General features: G+C 31.3%; 1 protein-coding gene and 1 pseudogene across 1 annotated transcript; both read right to left on the reverse strand.

Moving 5' to 3' along the window:
• Positions 1-1622: 1622 nt before the first annotated feature.
• Positions 1623-3909, reverse strand: LOC107627683 (phosphoenolpyruvate carboxylase kinase 2-like; annotated as a pseudogene).
• Positions 3910-7938: 4029 nt separating this feature from the next.
• LOC107627684 (uncharacterized) lies at positions 7939-11101 on the reverse strand. The gene has a single exon (XM_016330509.3). It carries the CDS (start codon positions 11099-11101, stop codon positions 8069-8071), a length of 3033 nt encoding a protein of 1010 aa, XP_016185995.2. The 3' UTR covers positions 7939-8068.
• Between the last annotated feature and the right edge of the window lie 2795 nt (positions 11102-13896).

Genomic DNA, 13896 nt, shown 5'->3' on the forward strand with positions numbered 1-13896 from the left:
CAGGTAATTTCGACAGTAATGTCAATTTTTTTAAAATTTGAAATAAATGGTCAATTTTAATTTTAAATTTAATTTTTTTACACAATTAGTGGTTTTCATAGATAATGAAGAATTTTTATTTAAAATAAATAATATAATGTTCAAATAAATTAAAAGTCAATTGCATCAAATAAACACAATGAAACAATAAAACAAAAAACTAAATCTACAGATTCAGGTAATCATCTTCGTCTTGAGTCCCGTGGCCGTGAGTCAGAGGCGCAGAAGACGGTGATGTCTGTGTGTCACCAGCAGGACCACTGTCACCAGCAACGGTGCTGCCACCAGCAGGGTCAATGCCAGCGGTGCGCATCTGGGCCTGGTACACCTCCATCTGAGCCTCCATACGCTGCATCCACTCCACCGACTCCCTAAACTCCAGCCTGAGCTCATTTATAGACATCACGTGGGTGAAGATCTCCTGATACTTCTCCTGATAATCGTTAAGATCTTAGGCCTGCTGGTGAAGGCTGTGCTGGAGCTCTTGCACCTGCAGCCTCAAATCCACGCCTTCCTCAGGTTGGATGGCTCGACTGGTAGTGGAACCTAATAACGGCCTCAATGTCGAGGTGTGGAGGCTGCTGGCGAAGAATGACGATATCCCGTATACGTGATTCTTGTACGGGGCTGAGGTGGGCTCCCGCCAAGTTGCATCGGGATCGACAACTGAAGCCACAGAGCCATCAGCGGCGTTCTCCCCACCACTTTGTTGAGACTGTTGAGTCGCGACCTTTAGACTCTATGTGTGGGACTCCTGTGCAATTTAGATAAGTTATTGTGGTTAGTAAGATAGATATACAGTTAATCTCTAATAATTTTATAGCAGAAGATAATCAGATGTATGTTTCTTCACATAATGGTCCTGAGACCGCTGATGATCAACAAATCTCGCTTTGTTCTCCTTCAGCGTGTGGGTGTACTTGAACGTCTCTGTCAACGTGACCTCGCGGTCCAACGACTTCAACTACACAAGTTACATTAAAATTCAAAATTATTAGAATGCCTAGTAATGATATGCAAAACAAATATAATGAAGTTATTAACAAAAACTTAAAGAAATTACATACCACCCTGGCCTTGGTCTTCATGAAGGTCGCCGAGCCCCCGGTATACTTGGACGACCTAGCCGATGCCCTGTTAGCTCTGTTGGTGAGACGCCGATGCTTGGACCCCACATTGGTCTCCCAATGAGCTAATAGACCCTTCTTTACTTCCCGTCGGAGCCAGCCCGTCCGCTGCTCCTTCCCATGATGAACATCATCTAGCATCTGCTGGAGCCGCCGACCCATTCTAAGGTCGAATATCTTTCGGATAGCCCGGTCGTGCTCAACATCCCAAATGAAGTACAACAATAAAACAGTCATCAACGCAGCAGTTAACAGCAATTAACACAATTAGATAATTCCAAACACTTCAAAAATGCAAAATCTAATGTGTTGAATGAAACATAACTTAATCAACCAAAATCCACTAAGATTAGAAAACTAAACTAAACTAACTTCGAAACTGATTCAAAATTAAAATTCAAATTCTACTCAAACCTAAACTACATTAAACTAAAATTAAAAAATTATCAAATAATCTCAGCAATAATTTCTCAATAAAACTGTTATCAACGCAATAATTAACAGCAATTAACATAATTAGACAATTCTGAACACTTCAAGCATTCAAAATCTAATGTATTGAATCAAACATTACTTAATCAACCTTAATCTACTAAGATTAGAAAACTAAACTGAACTAACTTCGAAACTGTTTTAGAATTAAAATTCTAATTCTACTCAAACCTAAACTTAAATTAAACTAAAATTAAAAAATTATCAAACAATCTCCACAATAATTTCTCAGCAAAATAGTCATTAACGCAACAATTAACAGCAGTTAACACAATTAGATAATTTCAAACACTTCAAGCATTCAAAATCTAATGTATTGAATCAAACATAACTTAGTCAACCTAAATACACTAAGATTAGAAAACTAAGCTGAACTAACTTTGAAACTGATTCAAAATTAAAATTCTAATTCTACTCAAATCTAAACTAAAAATAAATAATTATCAAACAATCTCAGCCATAATTTTTCAGTGAAACAGTCATCAATGCAGCAATTAATACAACTAGACAATTCTAAATACTTCAACTATTCAAAACCTAATGTATTGATTCTAATCTAGCTTAATCAACCTAAATTCACTAAGATTAGAAAACTAAATTGAACTAACTTTAAAACCAATTCAAAATTAAAATTAAAATTCTACTCAAACCTAAACTACATTAAACTAAAATTAAATGAATTGGAAAAGAATTTTTCATTGAACCTATAATGAAGAACAATAGAAGTAAGGGAAGACGTGGATGTTGCAGTGGTGGTCGTCAAAGTTGCTGTAGTGGCAGATGGTGGTGACGGTAGACGATGGTGACAGCGAAGGAGAGAGAGAGAGAGAGAGAGAGAGAGGCAGGGGAAGAAGGAGAAAAAAGAGGAGGTGGTGACGACGGAGGGGTGGCAATGGCGGTGCTCTCGGCAACCAGGGATGGGGGTAGAGAACGGAGGTGGTGGCGGTGATGAGAGAGAGGATGGAGATGAAGAGAGAGTGTGTGAAATTCGAAATGGGGAAGACGACGTTTGCACTTTCATTTAGGGCACTATTACCGTCGGATTTACCCGACGATAACATTTCCCGTGTACCCAAAACGTAGCATTTCACTAAACATGATTACCGTCGGTTCTTTCCGTCGGTAAATCCAACGGTAGTGGGCGCGCCAAAAATTTATGTTTTTTCCTCCAAATATTACCGTTGACGTTACCCTTGGAAATGTTGTTCCGACGGTAATATTTTAGGGTTATGAATTTACTGCCTAATCTGACAGTAAATCCGATGAAAATCTCGCCGCTAAATCTAACAGTAAATCTAATGGTAGTGATCTCCATCAGGTAAATCTTTAGGAACAAGAATATAAGTTTACAAAAAGTTACTAATCATGAATGGAAAAAAAAGAGAAGTTAAAACCTTACTCAAAGCTTGCTCTGTTGAAATTCTCCTTGAATGATCCTTACAAATCATCTTTCTGAGAAGATCCTTAGCAGGAGAATAAATAAACTTAAAGATGGTAGTTGGGGATTTAATATTATCCCTAACAACAACTTCAAAAATCTCAAAAGCATTCTCTCCATAGAATGGTGGAATAGCACCCAACATTATGTAAAGAATCACACCGGAGCTCTAAATATCAACTTTCTCACTATATTTCCTCCCCATCACCACCTCCAGCACCACGTCATATGGCATCGCCACCACCCCACTTATCCCTCTTCCGTTGTCGAATCACTCCGCCAAATCAAAGTCCACAATTTTCATATTCCCCCTTCTATTGAAAAGCAAATTATCTAGTTTTATGTCCCTGTGCGCTCTCCTCAGCCTGTCGCAATGCGCTACCACTTCAAGAAGTTGTTTCATTATAGTGGCTGCCTCTATCTTCGGAAAGGTCAATCAACAATTTGGTCGAATAGGGTTTTTTGTTCGCAAAGCTCAACGACGATGGAAAGAGAATTGAAATCTTAATAGGCTCCGAAAATTTGAACAATGTTAGGGTGTGGGGAAAGAAAGTTATGAACTTGGATTCATTTTTGATGCAGGCACGAACTTGGGTTTTGTGGTTTTATGTGGATTTTCAGGGGGTTCTTTTCTCATTTGTGGATAGCCATTGATGATGGCTTTGAAAAAGAGAAAAAAATCATTGATGATAATTCTGAAAAAGAGGAAAAAGAGGAAGAGAAAGAGGATGAAAAAGAAGAGAAAGATGTTAAGAGAGAGTTTTTAGTCCTTCCAACCAAAAGACCTGACACCTGGCACTGATATTTTAACATCTCAGTCTCAATCTGACTCGTTTTGTCTATTTTTGTTAATGAATGGGAGCTTGGATGAGGTTTAAGGATGATTAAGGTGCACTTTATCTCACAGGAAAAATGTCAGGAGCCAGAAAAAGTATTTGTCCTTTAAATTTTCTTATATTGATCCCGAAATTTAATTTTGGGCACCATATTGGTCCGGTAGCCCAATGAAACAGTGTTGATGAGCTAACTCTGACATAGGGTTAAATGACATCATTTTGTTTTTTGAGCTTAAACAAAGTAAAAACGAGAAGACCAAAAAGAGTTTACATTATGTGCAAACCATTTAATCTCCTCTCATTCTCCAAAATGACTTCATTTTTGTTTTATTTAAGAGCTAAAACGAAATGACGTTATTTAGTCTTATATCTAGCGTGACAAGTAATAATTAGCTTAACATTCTGTTCATTGACTCAATGCTGAAAAGGGTCAAGGGAGAAATATAATACCTAGAGTTTAATCTCAAGAACTAATATAGTAAATTTTGAATTTGAGGGATTAAAATAATAAAAATTGTAAATTTCAATAACCACATAGCGAACGAAAAAAGCATTCATCCTGGGTAGAATGCCCTTGGCAGAGTATACCGATAGCACTATACAAATTTAGTCGAAGAAAAAAGTGAAGAGAGAAAAGAGAGGTTTTTTTTTTTATATTATTTGAATAGAAAAAAATAAAATATTTTTTTATATAAATTTTAAATACATTATAAATATATAAATATATAATGGAATAATAAAAACTGAAAGTGATTAATTGATTAATATACTTAATCATATATTTAATTTTAACTTGAACAATAAATTCACATATAAGTTAAAAAAAAATAATTGGATCACATAATGTTACACCTTTGTATTTTGAGTAAATGAATAATGTTTTCTGTGTATGTTAAAAGACATATATTTTTGAGACACAATTAAGTGTATATTTTAGCATAAAATTAAAGAATGTGTTTTTTTTTTGTCACAAGGAAAATGAAAAAGGAGAATATAGAAGAAAGTAGAAGAGAGAGAAAAGATAATAATAAGTTGAAGAATGAGAAAAACAGAAGTTAAAAGGGAAGACAAAAAAACATGCATATTTCTCATGTGTTGGTTACATATTAATTACGAAATTATTAGCGATGTGGCAAGTCTCTTAATATATATATATATATATATATATATATATATATATATATATATATATATATATATATATATATATATATATATATATGAGAAAATTTTACTCCTCTTCCCTGCGAGATGCTAAAATAATATTTCTCTTCCCTCTGTATATTTTCCTCTCTTATAACCTTTAAAGAATCTCCTTTTTAATTCATTTTAAATTTTTTTGTGTTAACTAATGTTAATTTTATCAATTTTTAAAAAAAAAATATTTCTTATGAAAATATATTTTAGTAAAAATTTTATTTTTTCTCATTAAATTTTGCTTACCAAAATACAGTTTAATAAATTATTTTTTAATTGATTAAATTGTATTTTTATCAAAATATTTTTTTAAAAATTTAATAATTAAATTATTTTTTTAAGATTTTCTTCAATAATTTTTTAATTATTAAACAATGATTTTACCAAAATTTTTATTAACAATTTTTTTATATTTTACTATTAATTTTTTGATATTAATATATATTATTTTAATATTAAAAAAACTCTTAGTAAGACTATTTTTCAATATCAATATATATTAATTGTTATACATATTAATAATGGTAATATTTTTTTATTTAATGTTAAAATAATATACATTAATATCAAAAAGTTAATAATAAAATATAAAAAAAATTATTAACAAAAATTTTGATAAAATTATAATTTAATAATTAAAAAATTATTGAAGGATATTTTAGAAAAAAAATAATTTAATTATTAAATTTTTTAAAAATTATTTTGATAAAAATAGAATTTAATCAATAAAAAATAATTTATTAAGTGGTATTTTGGTAAGTAAAGTTTAATGATAAAAAAATAAATTTTTTTTTTAAAAAATAGATAAAGTTAAGTAGTTAACATTAGTTAACACAAAAAAATTAAAATGGAATAAAGAGGAAATTTTTTAAAAGTTATAAGGGAGGGGGGAATGTATATTTTATAAATAGAGGGGAGGGGAGTGTCATTTTAGTATTTCGCAGGGAAGGAGGAGCTGATGGAGATATAAACAGGCTGAACGCGACATGGCACTACACTGGAGCAGTCAACTTTGCGGTTAGTTTGATTATCTTAACGTCTATGTAATTCCATATACGTATAGTCATTGTTAAGGTACTTGCCAAGAACTAGAATATAATTTATATCGTTAGGAACATGTGGCTGATAGTAATTAATAATTTTAGAAATGTGGTTATCAATTTTTGATAAGTAAGTTGTTAACTTAATAATTATTACATAATTATTAATTTAAAGTTTAAATACTGGGGTATATGTTTTTCAAGCAATGAAGTTAGTTTATTGGTCACACGTTTGTCAATTTATTGATTTAGTTATTAACTATCCAAATTTGTTAGTTAGATTATCAAGTTAAAGTTTGATAATTATATTGTTAATTAATTTACTGAATGTTTTAAATTCACGTATGTTATTAAGAAAATGTGTATTAATTAAGTAAGTACATATTAATAGAGAATGTGGTGTTGACATAAACTCAGTTAGTATATACGTGTAAAATTCTCTAAAGCAAATGTATACAATAGTTAAGCAACTTCGATAAGTTGGACCTATACAATTTTTTAATTGTTAATAATTGTGAATTCTTTTTTTGTCAGAGGCCTCGCTTACTTCTGTCCCAGCGAGTGAGTCACACGTTTCCACCACCCGACGCCATCGCCCCGTTTCTGAAGGAGGCTGAATTCGGCGACACGGTGCCTCTCAGGGATTTCGTATTCGACAACTTCCTGATCACGACATTCATGGAGCGATGGCATCCAGAGACCCACACGTTCCATCTGCCATGAAGTGAGGCCACTATTACCCTGCAAGACATGGCGTACCACCTTGGGCTACGCACATACAGGGAGCCAGTTGGAAGGTCCTTCCGTAATTACTACAGATGGTACGACACGGAGACATGGGCGTTGGTGGAGCGACTGCTCCGTGCTAGGCCTCCGATGGAGCTACAGCAGGGGGCGCAGAGGAAGGAGGCATTCTCGCTGAAGCTGAGATGACTGCGGGACCGTGTCCATGCTATGCCACCCGACGGACGATCCGGAGACACTCTGACAGTATGTGAGGTGTTACATCTTGCTATTGACGGGGGTACCTGATGACGGACAAGTCGAACAACTTGGTCCATCTGCGGTGACTGCCACTGCTTCAGGATTTTGAGCGGTGCCATGGGCTGTCTTGGGGTTTGGCGGTGCTTGCAGGGAGCCATGGACGTACCATTTGTTGTACTCTACAACACATCGAGGCACTACAGACATCGCCGACTGCACTCTGTTGTTGATGTCCTGCATATACAAGAAATTTTCCCACACTATAAACGAGATATATACGTATCACATGCACTGGTCTTATCTCGTTTATAATATAAATAAGATACATTCAAGTTTTACTTATTTACACTGTAAATGATATAAGACTGAAGAATGTATTTTTATAATAATTTTTATAATTATTTATTTTAATAATTATTACATTTATTTAATTTAATTAAATAAAAAAACCTTGTAGAGATTGTGCCAGTTAATTTTTTTCTAATTGTTGTTTATTAATTATTACATAAAAAAATTTTTGACATATTTAATTCTATATTTTTATATTATTAAAATTTAGTATTTAAAATATAAAATTTAAATATTTAAAAATTATCATAAAAAATAAATTAAAAAAAATTAAACACCAAATTATAAACATTATAAAATTCAGCTAATCTTAATTACAATCAATTTTTTCCTTTTATTAATTACAATACACTTGTAGTGACACATACACTATCTTCACTTCTTATGCTAACCCTAAAACAACTTCAAATAAAATAATCACGATTTTACTCCCCATCAATGGTTAGCTTCAACCAAGCTAACGAAGTCCTTATTTTTATACTTACTACACACAAATTAAGAAAAATAAGAAACAACAAAAATAAAATAAAATAGAAAAAGCAACATACAGATAAAGTGCAACAACAATCAATAAGGCTTCCACCTTAAATATCTATACTTCTTGCCACCATGACGTTCATATACGAAATCAAGTTGAGGGACAATCTTGTATAGAGCATCGTCTACTTTCTTGGAGTACCACAACCTCCATCTCTCCCACAAAATGAGTGGCATGATAAAGATTCCAAACCCAAAAGTGAATCCCAATTCCACACTTAACAAACTCCAATCAATTGAGCTACTACTATGAGAGTTAGTAGTTTCAGATGACGGCGGTTGTGACAGTCCTTGTCCTCCTTCACCACTACAATTTTGGGTTAATGGTGGCCCACACAACCCCTCATTGCCTATAAATGAATCTGCTTCAAACGATTGGATTTGAGTACCTGTTGGGATTCTTCCCACAAGATGATTATAAGAGACATTCATGATGGCAAGAAAAGTTAAGCTTGCAAGCTCAGTCGGAATCTCTCCCCCCAAAGAATTCATTGACAAGTCTAAGGACTCAAGATTTCTCAAGTTTCCCAAAGTTGAAGGGATATGGCCTGAGAAAGAATTGTGTGACAAGTTAAGAGCATGCAATGCTTTGAAATTCATTATCTCTTCTGGTATTGGCCCTTCAAAATAGTTGGATGAGAAATCCAATGAAGTGAAGGCAATGAGAATCTTTACCAACTTCATTTGTTGACCTTTGTTCACAATTGTAACTGAATCCTCATACCTACCAATACCATATACGCCTTCCATGACATGAGAGACAATGTGGTCCACCACAAAAAGTGGCTCCATGACATGAAGCTTAGCAAATTTCATCTTATCAGCATTGCTGAAAACTGTGGTTATTAAAATCCCAACATTCTGTATATGATTAATGTAATCAAATAAACCAAAAGATAAATGCCCAAACCGTGATCTATCTTCATCATGCATCAACGCTTTCCAACTTTGCAGAAGCGAAGATGGCAACAAGCCACTAAAGTTGTTGGAGGCTAGGTCAAGAATTTGAAGCATCTCCCAGTTGCCAGTGCTACTAGGACATTCAATATGCCCATGAAATTTGTTTGACCTTAAAATCATGACTCTCAGTGTCGAAATGTTCTTCAAGAAGCAAGGAAAAGTATCAATTAATTGATTCTTTCCAAGATTCAAGACTTGTAGATTTTGACAATTTGTCAAAGATCTTGGAACGGTTCCATCTAAAAGATTTCCATTTAAATCTAGAAACCTTAAAGCACAAGATGTTGGGAATGTGTCTGGTACATGGCCACTGAGTTCATTCCCAGCAAGACTTAATACTCTCAAAGATCTGTCACTTGTTGCCAAACACTTTGGAATCTCGCCGTTGAAGCGATTATCCGAAAGATCAAGCAATCTAAGAAATGTCATATTACAAAAGGATTCATGGATTTCTCCATGAAAACTATTGTTTGAAAGATACAACATAACTATGTTTGGAATTTGGTTACCAATGTCTGCTGGAATGAATGAGCTGAAATTGTTGTTGGAGCAATCCAAGTAAGCAATGGTTTTTGTGAAAATGGGGGCAGGCCCTTGCAATTGGTTGCCATGTAGGTCAAGGAGGAATAAATTTGAACCAAGGTTTTGGAAAGGCCCTTCCATACCTTTCAAGAAGTTTTTGGAAAGATTTAGGGACATCAAAAATTCAAGTTTCCAAATCCAATTGGGTATGGTTCCTTCAATTTGGTTGTTGGATAAGTCAAGGTAATAAAGCAAAGTGGACTGATTTCTCAAGAAGGAAGGAAATGCATGCAACTTGCATGAAGCTAATAAAAGATTGTTCAGCATGGGGAAGGATGACAAATCTTGACCATTTGTAACATTTGCATCAACAACTGATAAATTGTTATGAGAAAGATCAAATGTTTTTAAATTTGGTAGGTTCCGAAGTTTGTCCAATTTTATTGTGCCACTGAACTTGTTTGTTGAAAGCTGAAGCAAAAGGAGTCTTTTGAGTTGGAAAATAGATGAGGGAATTGAATCTTGAAAATTGTTTCCACTTAAATCAAGCATCTCTAAAGATGAGGAAGAACAATTTGGTAGTTCCTTTAATGGGCCTTCAAATCTATTGTAGGAGAGAATGAGTTGTTGAAGAGATGGAAGTGCAAACAAAGTTGAAGGAACTCTTCCATCGAAAGAGTTATCTCCTAAATCAACTCTCACAAGATTTGCAAGGCCATTAAAATGGGTGGATGGAATTGTACCACTAAAATAATTATGATTGAGAGCAAAAATCCTAAGAGCATTGGACCTATTGAAAGATGGAAGAGGGCCAGTGAAGTTATTGAATGACAAATCTAGATAAACAAGATGGGTAAGATTTGACATTGAGTTAGGAAGTGTCCCATTAAACTGGCAATTTGATAGATCCAATGTTGATAGTTTCCTCAAGTTGAAGAGAGACTGTGGTAGTGGTCCAGAAAAATTTGTATGACTGAGGTTCAAGTAGTTGAGAGATGCTAATTGATATGGGATATTTTGTGGTAGGGAACCATTAAGTCCTTGATTATCAGATAAATCAAGAACTTGAAGTGAGGATAATTTGAAGATATTTTTTGAAATTTCTCCCACAATGCCAGCATTTGACAAATTCAAATACCTCAGATTCTTCAAGTTTTGGAACTCAGAACGAGTTTCAAAGGAGATGAACTTATTATAAGCCAAATTCAAACTCTGCAAAAATTGCATGTGGAAGAGACTGCTAAAGTTACCTCCAGAGATAGATTCTTGGCTTAAGTCTAGTGCTATAACATGTCCCTTGTTGCAAGAGACCCCTTTCCAGTGGCAGCAATCATGAACATGGTTCCAATGAATTAATTTTTTGGACTGATTTTGGTTATATGTGAGGTTGTTCTTCAAATGGAGCAGCAGAGATTGCTGATGATCAAGACAATAATGGGCAGTGGCTAAATTGATAGTGATAGTCAAGTCCACTAGACACAGCAAGGATATGAAGTAAAACCATGAGTTTGGGGTGGTTCTCATCATATATAAGGCAATGTGTGAAAAATGTTTTGGTGGTGATAAAGCTGGTTTTTGCATTTCAGCTTATGTTACTACCTTCTTTTATAGATTTGATATATACCACTTATGAATATTGTAATAATTTTTGGACCAAAATTTTATTAGATATTAAGTTTTGATATATACCACTTATCTAAAATTTGAAAGAATTTAACGTGTATATTTTTATGTTTGATTAAATATTAAATTTGTTGTATAAATAGAAATAATTAATTTTTATGCTTGCTATTTAAAAATAATATTTTTTTATATATATAAAAATATAATTAGGTATTAACATAAAAAATTTATATTGATAATTATAAAATTAATATATTTTTTAAAATAATTAAATCTTGATTTTAATTTTAATCACAACATTAGTATTTTTTTAAAATTATAGGTAATAAATATTTAAAAAAAAGTAAAAATATATATTAAAAAGTTAAGCAGTAAAAATTTAAAATTAAATAAAAATATTTATATAATAATATTTTTTATTTAAATTATATTATGTTGTTAATTTTATTTTTTGTAGAACATAAAGGTAGAGAAAAATAAAGAATGCGAAAAAAGAGAGAGAAAGATAAAGAAGAAGAATGAAAGAGGGAGTTTGTTAATTTTGGAAGTTAAGAAAATTTTTTATTTTAATTATAATGAAAACATCTGGTGACACATTTTGATTTGTCAAATTACTAATATAAAATATGAATTATAAATTATATATAGAGTGAAAAGGATAAAAAAAAATAAAAAAAGAGAGGTAGATAAAAAATTATAAAAATGATGTTTACTAATTTTAGAGAAAAATATTTTCTCTAAATTTTAATAAGAGAGTGTCATGTGACACATTTTAGTTATTAAATTAGTTAGTAATATATAATATAATATATAATATAACTATATTTCAATTTTAGTATTTTAATTTAATTTAAATAAATTAGATAATGTTATGTTGTATATTTTGATTGTCAAATTCGAAATTAGTCATTGATAATGATATATAAGAGAGATAGAGTGAGTGAAGAAATGAGAGAGATAGAGAAAGGAAGAGAGAAGAAGGGAGAGTTCTTTAATTTTAGAAGCAAAGATTTAATTTCAATTGCAATGAAAAAGTGACATGTGACATATTTTGGCCTTAAAATTAGAGATATATAATAGATATAATAGATATATTATTAAATTATCAAAAGTAATTAATTATAAAAAAATTTACTATGCAAAAAATTATTTAAATATATAAATTTAATTAGATAATTATGTAAAATTTTGTCCACTTACAGTCTAATAAAAAAATACAATTATTATGTTTTTTTTTTTACTAAAGATAGGAAACTCGAACCCGCAACTTCTTAATTGAGTATGAGGAGACTATGACATTTGAGTTATAACTCATTGGCAATTATTATGTTGTGTTTGTTTGTTGAGACATAGATACTAATTATTAAATACGGAGGTGCATATTTATTGTTTGTTTGTTGAGATACAGATTTAGATAGATCCAGTGGTATACAAATACACATAAAATACATGTATATAGTATTCTTCCTTAAAATTGAGACACGAAAATACAATGCATAAGATACAAAACTTGACCCTTTTTATTCTTAATCAAAATTATCAATTATATTTTCATATATTCTTTTCATTTTCTATTCTCTCTCCTCCTTTTTTTAAGAAGATAAAATTAATATTTAATTTATATATATGTATCTTGTACATTATTACCAAATACATTATAAAATTTGTATATCTTTATAATTTATATCTATATATCTTTATATATTTGTATATGTGTTTTAAAAACACTAACCAAACACAGCTCTCTAATTATATATCTGCCTAGAATACTAAAGCCACAACAGTTGGGGTAAAATAACATTTATTCATTTAGGGCATTTATTATCATTTAAATTTATTTTGTTCAAAATATAAAACAAATATAACTTGTTACCCAAATATACAAAATAAACCAAACAGACTGCAAAGGAGAAAGAATAGATTAATCCGACGCAATCGAAACAGAGAGAAAAATATCACTTTGGATTCATTTCCTCCTAATTTCATCCGATTACACCTTTAACACTAATTTGAATTGGTCACTGACAATCTTTTATAGGTTGTCTTTTTTCCAGAAGCTGCAACCACAAAAAATAAAAAGAGAAACGTACATATGAACCTTACCAAACAAAATTAAAATACGATAAATGTTATAAAACCAACACTTTTTATTAATATTTTATTTATTATTATACTATTAAAATTTAAAATTTAAATTTAATATAAAAATATTTTTATTAACTTAATATTAATTAAAAATAACAAATTTTATTAATTATATAATATTATTTTTATACTAATTTTTTATTTTTAATTTTAGAGTTTTTATTATTTTGCATAGTATTTATTGAGAATAATGTTATGTGAGAACCAGAATTATTATTAGCATCTTTTATAGAAAAAAATTTAAAGATCAGTAATTTTAATTTATATTGACTAATATTTTTAGTCAATAATTTAATACTTTTAATTTAACAGTTTAATGTTATATTTTTTAATCAATATTTTTAATATTATTAATTAATTATTAATTACTAATAATAAATTATACTGAATTTATAGTATTATTTTTTTTATATTTAATATTCAATTTAACTCTCCTAGCTATTATGGGTCCTCCTCAAGGAAATGATTAATTAGTTCAATAATGGTGAATGCTCGTCGTAACCTTCAGTCCTTCAGTCAACCCGGGAGTCAACTAAGCCCAACCTTCAAGTTACCTTTCCCGTCAACTTTGGGATAAGTGGAAAATTGAACTACACTAGTCTTTATCT

The sequence above is a fragment of the Arachis ipaensis genome, chromosome B2 (assembly GCF_059453495.1).
Source record: "Arachis ipaensis isolate K30076 ecotype BB chromosome B2, ASM5945349v1, whole genome shotgun sequence".
Classification (NCBI taxonomy): Eukaryota; Viridiplantae; Streptophyta; class Magnoliopsida; order Fabales; family Fabaceae; genus Arachis; species Arachis ipaensis.